This window comes from Anser cygnoides, chromosome 12 (genome assembly GCF_040182565.1).
Source record: "Anser cygnoides isolate HZ-2024a breed goose chromosome 12, Taihu_goose_T2T_genome, whole genome shotgun sequence".
Taxonomy (NCBI): Eukaryota; Metazoa; Chordata; class Aves; order Anseriformes; family Anatidae; genus Anser; species Anser cygnoides.
Genome location: NC_089884.1, coordinates 21,957,910 through 21,971,611, shown reverse-complemented (window position 1 = coordinate 21,971,611; position 13,702 = coordinate 21,957,910). Strand labels below are relative to the sequence as shown.

The following is a 13,702-nucleotide window of genomic DNA, read 5'->3' as shown; positions in this document are numbered from 1 at the left end:
TTAAACAGTATATCCACTTTAGGATACTAAAATACAAGATAATGGATGCTGTAGATGCTACTATTTACTTATCCACCAGAAACTAGACTTCCATTACTTGGATTTTCAGAAATGTCGTTAAATGATCTGATTCCAAAAGGAACATGAACTTTTCAAGAAGTGCAGAATAAAGTCCAACTTCTGATCCACCTGCATGTAAACTAAGTAACGGGAGAGTGCAAAGAGTGAAAATACGCATGAATCCTTAGTGACTAGTGGTGGCAGTCAAAATTTGTACATTCTCCTGCAGCTTTTGCTCTATTTTCCATAAACATGTTTACTCAATATTATTGTGAAGGAGATCTTGACATTTAAATCAACAGACAGACTAAAGCAGTAGCACTGATAGAAACAGACTTGCCTAGTAAGAATGATGCTGGGGATCTCTAAGAACCTAAGTTAGCTATTTACAAGACACATCCTATGGAATGAGTGAAATACATAAGAAAAAAATGTGGAGTTTTACAAAACCATGGATTTCCACGAGAACAGGGTCTAGACTGGATCAATGTGCAAAACTCACATTATTCTTCAAAGTAATGATAGTCATTAGCCTTTAATTCAGGCCTCTATTTCACATTCTTTGTCCTCACCTGCAAGTGGCTAGATTCAAATTTGTTACTCGCCTTTTCTCCCCATATCCAGTTCTCTTAAGTTCTAAAGAATCAACTGGTGCAGTTTTTAAAATTGGTTAGTTCTCAACTCAAAAAGATCAGCTGTCCACAAGTGTTGACAACATAATTTTATTTAACAAACCTACAGATTATTGTCTAGTAACATCACCAGACACATCTGATTGTTACTTTTTGATAATGTGTCCATAATAATCAGTGCGGCAGAGTAATTACTTATTAAAGCCCCCACGTCATAAGGTCCTTTTATTTGCCTGTGGAGTCTGGAATGGATACTGTGTATTTACAGGAACAGAACAAATCTCCTTAGGTTACATAATAAAGGAACATAACACATGGGTCTTTTTTCAAGACAATAATAGAGCTTCTCTGCAAAGTTAGTGTCTCCCCAGTTCTACATTTCATCACTGACAATTTTTAGGTAAGCATTGGAAAAGTTTTCTGCTGCTCTTGCATTTATCCTCCAAAACTGTAGTGCATGAAATTGGACCAGTTATGGGTCCAATCCTATAGACTTCCTCTTTCCCACACGATTAATCAGACATGAATGAAATATGAAACCAAGACTTTTTGTTTTAGCTTTGTCTGTATTTCTGCAAAGAACTCAGAGGTTTTTTGGAAATGTGACTGTACATATAAAGGGAAAAATCCCTTCCCATCAATGTAAGAGATAATCTCTTTTGGGACAATTAGAAAGGTCTGCCTTAACTCTACATCATTTTTGTTTGCCAGACTACTGTCAAAAATTATTGCATCTGTTTTGGGTGGATTCACTGCTTCTGTCCTCATAGTTAACTGTGATGTTCAGACAGTTTCCTTCTACAGAAAGAATCTGAACCAGTGGCAAGAATCAGCCTTTCTGCAGGGGAAGATCGTGATAAACATGGAATAGAACCATGAGGCTTGCTAGTATTTTTCCAAACATGCAACTCTGCCTTTTTCCAATCTGGATGTGGAAAGCCATTAGTCATTAGTGTGCGCTGTGCCAACCCACGTAACTGGGTTCTGTACAATGCAGTCTAAATCTACCATCAGTATTTGCTGAACATTGCTTGTTTTCTCAGTCCTGCTCCTCGCCTCCCCTTTCCCTAATCATTAACTTATCTAGAATAGACACTTACATTCTTTTATTGGGGTTTTCATCCTTCCCCTTTCCTCCACTGAAATAATATCTTGTGTATTTGATGAAAAAAATCTCAGTGCATTCTATTCACTTCGTTAGCCTCCAAATTTGTGTTACTCCCAAATACTGTAAACAGTGAGCAGCAGCAAACAGCAGAGCCTATTCGAGAACAAAAAATACAGGTTTCTGAGAATCATGATCTATTAATAGCAGACAAATCCCTGTTACAGCCAGTAGTGTTAATACCCTGATACTTCATAGTTAACTGTTACAAGTCCAACAAACAAACACATCCTATTTGCAGGCTGATTTACATCTGTTTTCTTCAAAAAGCACGCAGAAAGAAACTGTGCATTTTAGGATTTTGAGAGGGAAAAGTTTTGCTTTATTTTTTCAAGTGCTAGGTTTCAATTCTCAGCTCACCCGGGCAACCTGTTTTGAGAAGAAACGCGAGGCATGAAGCGCTTCACAGGCAGCCATGGGGGCTGCTTTTCAGAGCCCGCACCAGCCTAAGAGAGTTTTACCACGCACACTGCCAGGACAATGGCGATAATGAGGACAGCGGAGAAAATAATCCCAGCTAGAACTTTGCTGATATCGCAGAAGGATTTATTTTCCTCCACAGAGATCATGCCAATAGAAGATGCGCCCATGCTGATGGTGGATTTGAGTTCAGCCCCAGGGTCTTGCTTAGCCTCTACCGTCCACTGGGGGACATTGACCTTCATTTCCATCTCGTACATCATTTCTCCTACCTGGTTGATTTCATTTTCTAGGTCTTTCAAATCTACCACGTCTATATTGTGCTCAGCCTCGTATTTCATGTTCTGGATGCTCATCGCCCTGGCGGCCACGCCAGAGGTTCCCCCGCTCATGCCCGTCTGGATCAGGTGCTTTTTGGGGACGTTCAGCGGGAACTCGTGGCCCAGTTCCAGGGCTCTTCTCATGTCAATCTCCAGGATCTCTAGGCACGTGGAGAAAATCACCCATAGCCTCTCGAACTCGGCTTTGTCCTCTTTACTTACGCTTTTGTCCTTCAGGACCGCGGTCAGCTTGTTCCTGTTGGCCACTGCCAGCTCCTGGGCTTTCTGCCGGGTTTTCTTGAGCTCTTCGCGCAGGTTCTGCGAGTCCGAGGTGCCGCCGATGGTCAGCACCATGTGCCGGTAGCAGGCGGTCACCTTACTGAGCGCGTCCAGCAGCGCCTTGCACTCCTCCTTCACCATGGCTCCGCCGTCCTCAGCCGCTGCCGGGACCGGGACCAGGCAGCTGCCGCAGCCCGGCACTACCAGGCATGGCGAGGGGCGGCTCCGGGTCGGGCGGGCGCTCGACACCCTCTCACCCTCCTCCGGGTCCCCTTGCGGCTCCTCAGGCGCCTCCAGGAGCCGGGGGTGCGGGCAGCATCCCTCCCTGCCCGCTACCGCCGGCGTGCGGAGGGACCGGGCTGCCTCATCCCGCCTCGGAAAAGAAAAGCCAAAGCTCCGGAGGACGACCGCCGGCTGTCCCGTCACATGGCGCCGCGCTGGGAACGCCCGTAGCCCGCCGGGCCCGGCCCTATAAGCCCTCGCAGACTCCGCCTCCGCAGGCTCCGATCCCACGGCCGCCCGCCCGCTTCCTCGCTCGCTCCCCGCCGCCGCCCGGCCGTTGGCTTCGTGCGGCGCCGGGCCCGGCCCGCCCTGGATCCCGGTAGGGCTCGGCTGAGGCGCGCAGCGGCCGGGGGAGGGGGGCGGCCGACGGCGGTGGCGCACCGAGGCTGGGTTGTTGGTGAGGTGGCCCCGCCGCTCCAGGAGCGGCCTGCGAGTCGCCCTGCGGCCGGGGGGCGCGGCGGCCTCCGCCGCGGCCTGCTCGGGGGCCGGAGCCTCCTCCCTCAGGAGGGAGAGGCGGCGGCGGAGCGCTGTGCCCGTGCCCCAGGGCCCCAGTGTGTGACCACGGTCCTCCCGCCGCCCCCAGGTTCACAGGGCGCTGCTGAAGTGGGGTTAGCCCTGGTGCGGGCGGTGGTTGTGTGCTATGTGCGCTCCCCGGTTCCTGCCCTGCTTCGTGGTGCGCACTTTGGGTATGCCCAAGTGTCTCAGGTGCTTGGGGAAAAAGGTTTGCGTTGTTCTCGCCTCTTCTGTTTGTGTTTTTTTAAGAAGGCCGATAGGAAGTGTGAGTATGCAGTCCAGAACTGCTGTAGATAGCTGGAGTCAAATCTTCGTATGTCAGAAGGGGCAGAAAACACTGAAGTTTCTTACCAGTGAATGATATTTCACAGACTGCCCTTGCACATATGTTGAAATCGTTACTACAAAGAGCAGTGAGCTCTTGACTTGTGTGTTTATTGTACATCTGAGCCTTCTAGAAAAACAGATAAAACTGTGTTGAGCACTGCAGAGCAAAGTTATGTTGTCTTTATTACCTGTGATGTGCTTTTGCCAAAGCAGACTTCTGGAGAAATTACTTGTCATAACATGTGCTACTACATGTGCCTTGATGTTTGTGGCTAACAGAATGGTTTTCTGATGTGATAGTAACTTAAAAGATGTGAGAACATACTTCCACAAGAAGGGGGAGTGTGACCCACTCCCTTATCGTGCTGCTGCCACGGTGTGGTGCGTGCTGTAGGCAAGATAGTTGGCTGTGAGGAGCAGGCTCCAGACAAAGCAGCTTTCAGGTGCTGAGCCTGGTCTGGAGAGTCTGTCCAGACTGCGCTCCCTCTTCTGGATCTCAGTAGTTTTGGAAGTCAGTCGCTTGCTCCACTGACTTTTTGTTCTGCCTTAATTTTGTACCTAGTTACAAGTCAGGTAGCTTCTGCTGCAAGCTTGCCACTTGTGGAAGAAGCTACCTTTTAAATTCCATGGCAGGCTGCCAAGTTACTACGGAGTGTGCTGAGCAGCTCTCTGCCAACTTGTGCGTTGATAGTCAAAAAGTGATGAATCAATAATGTCTGGCTCCTTGCTGGAATGAAGAAACACAAGATAATTTTGACCTTGTAAGTGAGGTCTTGTAATTGCTTAATTATTGTCGGGTGGAAGAAGGATTAGCTCTAGCTTTGAATCTGGAGTCCTGTGTGACTTGTGTTAAATTTAGTCCTAACTAAAGAATGCATTTGTGTGTGTAGTAGCTGCATTCAAAGTCTGCTACACCTCACTGAACCTGCTATTCGTTGTGGCACACAAGGATCTTGGAGCTCAGTTTCTCTGAAAGTATCTGAGAAGGAGAGGGGATGTTATTTCAGCCACATGTGACTACTTAGAATTGCTGGCACCTTTGGGTTTTATCTGTATCAGATAATGCCTCAATACATCTTTAGGAGTATTAGGTGGGAAGAAAGAGGCTGTTCTTTAGATTAGTTCTAAATTAAGTGTAGCTGTATGCATTTATCCAGTTCAGGTAGATTGTGGAAACTCCTAAAATTCAAGCTGTAGTTCATCAGGCATGATGTTAAGAAAATCTAGACCTTGTTACCACTTTGATACAATGTGCTGACTAGGTGAAGTATTGTCCTGGAAAAACTATTAGGAGCAGCATAATGAGTAGGAACAGAAATGTATTTGCTGGTTCTGTGGAAAGGCTTCCTTGCAGCAGATGATGATGACCATATTCTTCCTGTTCCAGTACTCTTAAATATTTGCGAAGTCTTCTGTGGTGCATCTTGAACACTACTACTTGTTTAATCCTATATCGTCGCTGTAATAGACTTAAGCAGTATTTTAGGTAAATACAAGTCTGTTTTGTTTAAATGGCTCATAAACTTTGTCTGATGGTGTTGTTTTTGGAATAAGCTCACAAACTGAATTCAGTTGTGCTGTGGTATGAGAAAGTTGAAAGCGAAAGCCATTGTGAGATGAGGAAAGAAAATAAGAATTGGATACAGTGAAAATGAATCTGGTTGTGTGTCTGGTAACACTATGCAGTTTCCTTCAGCTTTCCTTTGACTTGTTTTCTTTTAAGCATTTTGCCAGTAAAGTGTCTAGTAATGGTCTGCTTTTTTTCCTCTAAGCTTCTAGCAGTGATGAGGTAAGACTAGTGCCGGCCTGCAGCAACTTGGTTTTCCTATTGAGAAGTGCACAAAATTGATTAAATTCATTAAATATGAACAGTATATGATATGCTGTCAACAGTGGTGGTCTGTAATTCTGCAGTCAAGAAACAGCATAAACAACTGTGCCCCGCATCCCTGTATGTTCAGTGTTCAGGCCCCAGTACGCAGGCTGGGGAAGTCTACCCCTGTCTTGCCTCAGGAACTAAAGGATCAAAATAACTGGTCTAAGTAAAATACTGCTTATCCTCATATTTCATCTCAGCTTGCGTTTGTGTGGTCCATCCAGGTGTCCCCCAGATAAATGTGTGTGCTGATACCTCTGCAAGCCTGAGGAGGTAAATACATTTCACTAATACTCGGAAGAAGCATCCATATTTGATAATGTTTTGGGAACTTTGTACCTTTTGTTAATGTTTTTCCTGTAAACATATTAGTTTTAATGTTTGTGTCTCACTGGTCAGCATTTTCTGCATTCTTTTTCCACAGCTTGTTTGTGAATAGCTCAGGCTTCCCTATTTGAGACTTAAATGCAGCTTTAGTAATGATAAGCCAGAGAATGGATATGGGTGGCGGACTTGTAGCTATTCTAATATATTTTTAAACCTGCCAGAATTAAGAACTGAGAATCTGGACTATTCTGTTCTGGGGAATGCAGCTTGTTCCTTAATACTTGACTAACACTGAGAAAGGTGATCTCCAAAGTCAGGGTAGGTGGCTGGTTAAAAGCTCGCCTGTTGAAGGATGAGGTGCTCATAAAACAGGTTCCCTGGAGGAAAGAAATAGGTGACTTAAGAGTCAAGTCCATGTGTTCTTTGGCCTCAAGTCTGAGGCAAATAAGGTTTCCACATCAAGCTATAGTGCAAATACACTGTTAAAATTGAAAGGGTGAACTTTTTTTTTTTAAAGAATGAGCTCTGTTTTAGGTTACAGGAGGGGGATTCATAATGAAAAGCAGCATGAAGAACTGAAAGAAACCTGCTTGCATGGTGCTGCCCTGCTGCTGATGGATGCTGTAGTGTTGTGGGAGGCCTGTGTGAGAGCATGGGGGCAGCTGTAGCAGAAGTGGTAGGGGAGATGGAGCTCCTAGACCCTAAAAAGGGAAGTGGTGTCTGCATGCGGAGGGGTGGGCAGAGACAAAAATAAAATAAAGAGCTGGTGCTGGGAACTGGAGATGTTTTACCTTTCACTTGAAGAAAAATGTGACTGCAGGGGAGATGCTGAGAGAAAGGAGCACCTTCCTGGAATAACATTGCCCCTCCTTCCCAGAACCTGCTGCATCACTGTCACACTCAGTCTGGCATAACAAAACTTAGTTTTTCCCTGGTTTTTAGGAAGCTTTAAGCTGACTGATGCAAATTCACCGCTCCATAGTCTGATAATTCAGAGGTGGTGTTCTGACTTAACTCGCTTTCACAGAAATCTCTATAAGCTGCAGCTGAACGTAAAGGGGTAGAAGTAGGTTGTTTCCTCTCTAACTGGCCCTGGTAGTGAGGTGGGTGCATCAGAACGTGTCTTAGAGCTGTATTTTGTAAGATGCTCAGTGTTATTCCCTTAGAGGAGGGAGTGGGCTTTCTTGTGTGTCTGGAAACTGAAAAGATCTTTTGTTTTTCTTCCTTGATGCAAATGCTGATTTGAGGTCTCAAAGTCCGGACTGTAACCTTTGCCTTCAAGTAGTGTAAATCTGAGGAGTAACACTGCAGGTAAAACAGTAGCTAAAATGGTAACTAGTGTTTTATTTGGACTGAGACTAGTTAAATTCCATGGTTAAATTCCTGTCTGCTTGCAGAGTGCTTTAAGATGTTCCTGCTAACAAAAGGTGCTTTTAAAGTTTTTTGGGGAAAAGCAATTCTGTTAAAAAATAATTTAGAACTGGGCAACAATTGCTTCCTCTGGGTTTCTTTCTACAGAGCTCTGGGGCTTGCTAATATGGTAAATAAATACGAACTTTATCAGAGGTGTCTCTGTATAATGATTAGCTACTCTGAGCTGAACATCTCATAGCTGAATAATAAATTATTGCTTGTTCTGATTTTTTTCATTCTTCTGAGCCTTTCACTGAATGGTATTCTAGTTATTGGTTTATTCTATAGTTGTTACTGCTGTAGAGCCTGCAAGCCAAGATGGAATTGATGTCAATATGTGAAATGAACAAGCCAAACACAGCCTTGTGCTGTTCAACACCGAATCCGAAGTGTTTCTATACAGAATCCTTGATTGTGTTAAAGGTATTTTCTCTGTAGTGTGTTTTAGGTCCTTAATGGTATAGCAGAATATTCAGAAGATGTACTTAAGAACTGAGTAAATAGTCATATATCACTTGTAGGATGTGGATGTAATGTAGCTGTCAAGTAAATGCAGTGACATCTACATTAATGACTGTCTATTTCAAAATGCTTCTTAAAAGGATCTGAAGACTGGTAGGTCTGTAAATGTACCTGACTTGAGCATCTCTAAAGGAAAAATCATCAGTGAGAAAATAAACTTTCATAGTTAAGTCTTGCTCATTGCTTTCAGTACCAAAGGTTGTAAGACTTTGTTTCCAGTCTTTTGGGAAAAAGTGACATGCTTGGATTCCATGGTGTATAGCACAAAGAATAGCTAAAGTTAAAAACAACAACAAACAAATAAACAAAATCAACATACATGTCGTTAGAATTATCAGTCTGTTCTTAACCTATAAAGGATTTGGCTGTTCTAAGGTTATGCTTTTTTTAGAGAGTAACATAATGCCCAATGGATTCTCTGATCAGCTAGCTTCTATTCTTCTAGCACTTTGAGGGTTTTTTTGTGTTTACGGGCATGAAGCCTCACATTTAAGTGATTCCATTTAAACATTCTGAGATTAGTACTTGTGTATTGCTTTACAGCTCAGCATGATAGAATTTAAGAAACTTAGTGTGTATGGCTTCTGACAATTTTTAATGGACTTTCAGTTAAGCATTAAACAGTTCTGATAATGTATATATGGTTTTGTGCTTTTTTCTGCCCTCTTAATGTTAGTAAGTCTAAAGCTGTCCAAGGTGCAGCTAGAGGAGTAAGTCCACCACCTGCCACTTCAGTGAAATTAGATTGAAGTTGGATGTTGTGTTCTGCCAACAAATTCTCAATGGAGTGTTCTAATGTATTCCTAGAATTACTGCAACGCATTAGCTGGTGTATTCAGATGCACTTAACTTCTGAGGTGGAAAGAAATTGACTTAATCTCAAAAATGCTTGAGCCAATATTTGGGGAATCTAATGTATTCTTCTGATTCTGTGGACTTAATCTATTGAAGTGTAGCATAAAGGACTTGACTTTGCTCTAATTACTTATATTGTACACAGCTTATACATCCCCATTTCTGCCTCTCCATCAAGAATGCTGTGGATAGGTGAAGAGGAGGTTGAGGTGAATATAGCAACTTAACTGTTCAAGCTAATGAGCACTTTATCTTTCCTTTTGCATACCCACGCTATAATCATATAATATAGCCATCCACTAATGTAGCACTGAGCAGATGAAGCACTAAGAGAGGGATATTCAGAAGTGATTCTTAAATCAGTACTTGTTTGTTTACCGGTAGTTACTTGCTGCTGTGTGCAGCTTCACGTGTTCAGCTAGTAGTTGAGTCTTCAAAGTCTGCCTCTGCTCAAGCTGAGTGACAAACGCTTGGATGAACTAAGAGATAAGCTCCTTTATTGGGGTTATGGCATGCTGATGGCATCTTAGTTGCATTACTGTAGCTAAAATGCCAGAATTGAACGTTTCAATGCAGTTTCTTGTGACTTGACTTCTTTTTGGAGCTCTCAAGCTCTATCATTCAACACAGTCGTTCAATAGTTGTGTAGTGAAAGAAATGTCTACCACTGAGTGTTTTAAAACTGCTTATATGTGGTAACTCATGAACCAGAACTGAAGATTGTTTCAGAATTACTGTGGTGGTCTGTGAACTGAAACAGTTCAAGTCTCTTAAGTTGAAGACTCTAGTCTCATTTTTTTCAGGTGCAAGTGATGACTTAAGAGCTGTGTGAATCAAATAATAAGTTTCATAAGAGCAAGGTTTTCTCTGGGAGTTTCCCTACCCCTCAATACATCTCTTCCACCTGTTTTGCCAAGGTGTTAAATGTTGTTCTTAATTTCTTCTTAGACAAAGCTTCTTGCTTTTTTTGATAATGAGGTACAGGTTTCTAGATAAGGGAAGTTTAAAGGATGTGTTCCTCTTTCCTCTTCTCTGCTATGGGAAGAACTCCTTGGACTTAGATTCATTAAGCTGAAAAGCTGGCAATATAGCTACTGCAATTGGAAGCACTTGTGCAGTTTTGCCTCTGCAGTCTGATGCTCAGCTGCCTTTTTGTGTCAGTGTGCTCTTATGTTATCTCCTCTGCTTCCCAGTGCATGGCATCCAAATCATCTTCTCCCACATTGTTGTGTGTAGAAGGTCTTGGCAGTCTCATCTACCACTTGACCAGATACTGAACACGAATTCACCAGTAAAGGCAGGTGAAGATGTGTTAGTGGACTAACTATGTTAATGAAAGCTTGAGAGATCATATAATCCAGCCTCCTAGCCTCACTATATCCATATCACCTTTCGTAGAGGTTTGTCTAACAGGTTCTTAAAGATTTACCATATCAGAGGCTTGATAGCTTTGCTAAGCAATCTAAAACATGTTTATCTTCTTTTGAAAGGTGTTCCTGATTTGTAATCTGAGTCTCTTTACTTAAGCTAAGGCCTGCAGATATGTTAAAAAAAAAAAAAAAAAACTCTTATCTGCGGATACGGGGGAAAAAAAAAAGCTCTTTACTGAGACCTTGGTGCATCTGGGGATTTTTTTTTTACCTATTTCATGCAGTTTCTTCACCATAAGGAACATGTCTCAGATCCTGCTTCCCAGGCATCTTGCCTTTCTTGCTTAAGATTCTTCAGTCAGTTCAATCTTCCCTGAAGCGTAGCACCCAGAAAAGAGCACAGGATTCCGAAGTCTTGTCACAGCAGACTATTTTATGGGCTGCACATGTGTTCATACAGCCCTCTGCAGTGTTCAACTTGTTTGTAAGAAGTTGATGATGATTCATGTTTGGACTCCAAGCTGCAGTCATGTATGGTCTGTTGCCTAGCCTGTTGTTCAGAGAAATGTTTTCTGTAGCTGATAAGTACTGCTTAGTGAAGTCTGTCTTATCACACACCTGTGGAGTATCAGTGCTGAGATGTTCCTGCAGCAGACCTGCTGCTGCTCTGCATTGCCTCTCTTCCTTCCCACACTGCTGGCCTAGGACCTTGCATTGCATCTGCCTGATGGGAAGTGTTTACAGCAATCAGCTGTGAAATCGCTACTGATAATACTGTTGACCCATGGACTGCAATAGGACAGACCTTGTGTGAAGCTGTACTTTTACAGGACTGGATGTCTTTTACTTGCTGAACTTGGCTAGTCTTCTGAAGGTTTCAATGGATAATCCTTTTCTCTCCCATCCTCTAAGTAAACTTCAAAGCTGTGTTCCAAAACAGTTTTGGGACTGCTAACTTAATATTCTTTCACAGAAGCTCTTAATGTTGTCATTGTTTGAAAGTGGATGAACTATTTTGTTTAGAACTTCACAGGAAAACTCTGCTTGAGGCAGTTGTCTGCCACTGCCAAACTTCAGTGGTTCATGCTGAGGTTATCCAGGCTGTAAGTAACTGCTGATAACTTCATAGTGGAAATTGCCTGCAGGCTTATCTGATCATGTTTGTGTTAAGTTCTCCTTGTGCCTAATTATAAGGAAGCTTCAGACTATATGTAGATCAGTTAACAGACTGTGGATGAGGTAGCAGCATAGCTGAAACTGAAAGACTATCTAAAAATCTGTGGGATTGGGTGTATTTTTTTTCCTGCCCTATTAAACTGCCATGCAATGTTTTTGTGTCTCTTTCCTGATCTATGGAGAAGGATGTGGTTTTGGTACCGGTGCAGCATGAGGTGGTCAATATTATGAACACAACAGAATAAGCATTAGAAGTTCACACTGAGCAAGTAATGTGTGAATTATAACACTGTTGAAGAAAACAAGAAAATACTGGTTGTCTAAGGATGACCTGCTCAAACTGAAGTTCTCTTGCTCTTCTCACCTATTCCTGGGACATACAGGTGAACTTGCAGGAGGAAGTCATCCAATTTCTGTTCCTTGACTCCAGGGGGAAACGTATAAGACAGACTACTTAAGCACTTGTAAGCCTGTTAATCTCCATTCTTTAGAATAAAATAATTTTGAAGTTAGTTCAGAAAGGTCCTATTAGGATTTTTCTTGCCCTTGTGTCTAGGACATAGTTTTTATTGAGAATTAAAATGGAGGAAGTAAACAAAGGGTTCAGTGCCTCCAGAAGTCATCTTTGTCCTGTGGCTCACCTAGTGGTAGCTCTTCCAGTGCCTAGAGATTAGATTTTCTGTCTCCAGGCACTTTTGCTCACTGTTTTGCCAGATTTTGTGTCAGACTGACTTCAGATTGTTTAGACCTTTTCCATGGGAGTGGAATTGCCCACAAACATTGAATTTCGTGGTGTCTTTTAAATTATGACTTGGATATTCATATCTTCTTGTTGTACTTCTTTCCTATAAGTTCCCCTGGAAAGTTGAGGATTATTTTACACAGATTCCTGTTACACTGTCTGGTTGTCTCATTGATCTGTGTGAGTCAGTAATTGTTACATAGATAAGTCTTAAGACTGAAATGAGCATATTGTGGAAGCATCAATGTCTTGTGATGCAGTCTAATCTGCTGCAAAGGAGCAGTCAATTCATCTCTTCTGGGTTGTTTTAGAAATTAGCAGTACAAGTTACCTAGTGTGTCAAAGTGGTAATAAAGTAGATCTAAACTTCTTCCGTAAGCTTTGTCTAAACATATATGCTGTTAGACTTTTAACACCTGAAAGGGGTAAGGAAACATTATAAGGATAGCTGTGTAAAGGAAACTTTTGTGGAAAAAAAAGTTTTGTGAAAACTTCTTTCCTAATAACTTTTGTGTGACTGTAGTTACATTCATGTTAAGCATGCCATTCACAGTTCATATTAAGACCTGAAACTGCTTTTTCTCTTTGGACAAGGAATCAAACTGTTTCTGTGGTATTTCCCTATATTGTACTTTCACAGATACCATGTATGATATATTAACCATTCTTTATATGGCTTTTTTTTTTTAAGAAAATCTCCTTGGAATATCTGAAGTCCATATGGCTATGTATGATGAAGATATCTTGAAAAATCCCTTTTATTTGGCCATTCAGAAGCGCCGTCCTGATCTCTGTACCAAAGTTGCAGAACTCCGTGGTATTGTAAGTATACAGTGTATTTAAAAGTTGCTTAATAACTAGTAGTGATATGTATTTAGATCATGTCTCCTAAGACTCATAATGATCAGTGCAAGCCTACCTGCTAACTACATGCTTATCTGCTAACATGGACCTCTCAATAAATGCATGGTAGTAAAAGATGGAAGTGTGTGCTCTTTCTAAACTTCACACAAAACTATTTTTCTTTGGTATGAACACAGTTGTGTGTTCTTCTACTTGCTTGTAAAGCTTAAGGTAGGACTGACCTCCCGAAATTGTTGGTAGACAGACAATCACTTGTTTCTGACAGCATTTTACATAGCAAAACAAAGTTAACAAACTGAACTGGAATAAAAAAAAAATCCAGTCCTTTAAGAAGTTTGATTTGAATATTCTACAGTAAGTCTTGATCCAAATAACCCATTCCAAATGGAATATATATTTTTTATATATATTTGGAATATATACATATATATATATATAATATATACGTATATATTCCAAATAACCCATTTTATTGCTACTAGATTATAAATTTAAACCTTAATTGGGTAGGGCTCTTTCAATTTTTATTACCAAGGTGGTACAGGTTAGCAGAAATGCT

At 42.0% G+C, this 13,702-nt stretch overlaps 2 protein-coding genes across 4 annotated transcripts in view; one reads left to right on the top strand and one right to left on the bottom strand.

The window, feature by feature from the left end:
* Positions 1-766: 766 nt before the first annotated feature.
* Positions 767-3,299, bottom strand: RGS9BP (regulator of G protein signaling 9 binding protein). The gene has a single exon (XM_013202343.3). It carries the CDS (start codon positions 3,015-3,017, stop codon positions 2,304-2,306), a length of 714 nt encoding a protein of 237 aa, XP_013057797.1. The 5' UTR covers positions 3,018-3,299; the 3' UTR covers positions 767-2,303.
* Positions 3,300-3,338: 39 nt separating this feature from the next.
* The window catches only part of ANKRD27 (ankyrin repeat domain 27), a 44,912-nt gene continuing 34,548 nt past the window's right edge, over positions 3,339-13,702 (top strand). For 2 of the 3 annotated variants that reach the window (XR_007166771.2, XM_067004241.1), the window contains exons 1-2: positions 3,339-3,477; positions 12,971-13,101. Coding sequence is in view for 2 of the 3 variants with exons in the window: in XM_067004241.1 (XP_066860342.1) it covers positions 13,000-13,101 (102 nt within the window). In the remaining variant the exon portion in view is untranslated. The remainder of the gene's footprint in view (positions 3,478-12,970; positions 13,102-13,702) is intronic. The other variant, XM_048073387.2, reaches the window with a different exon arrangement.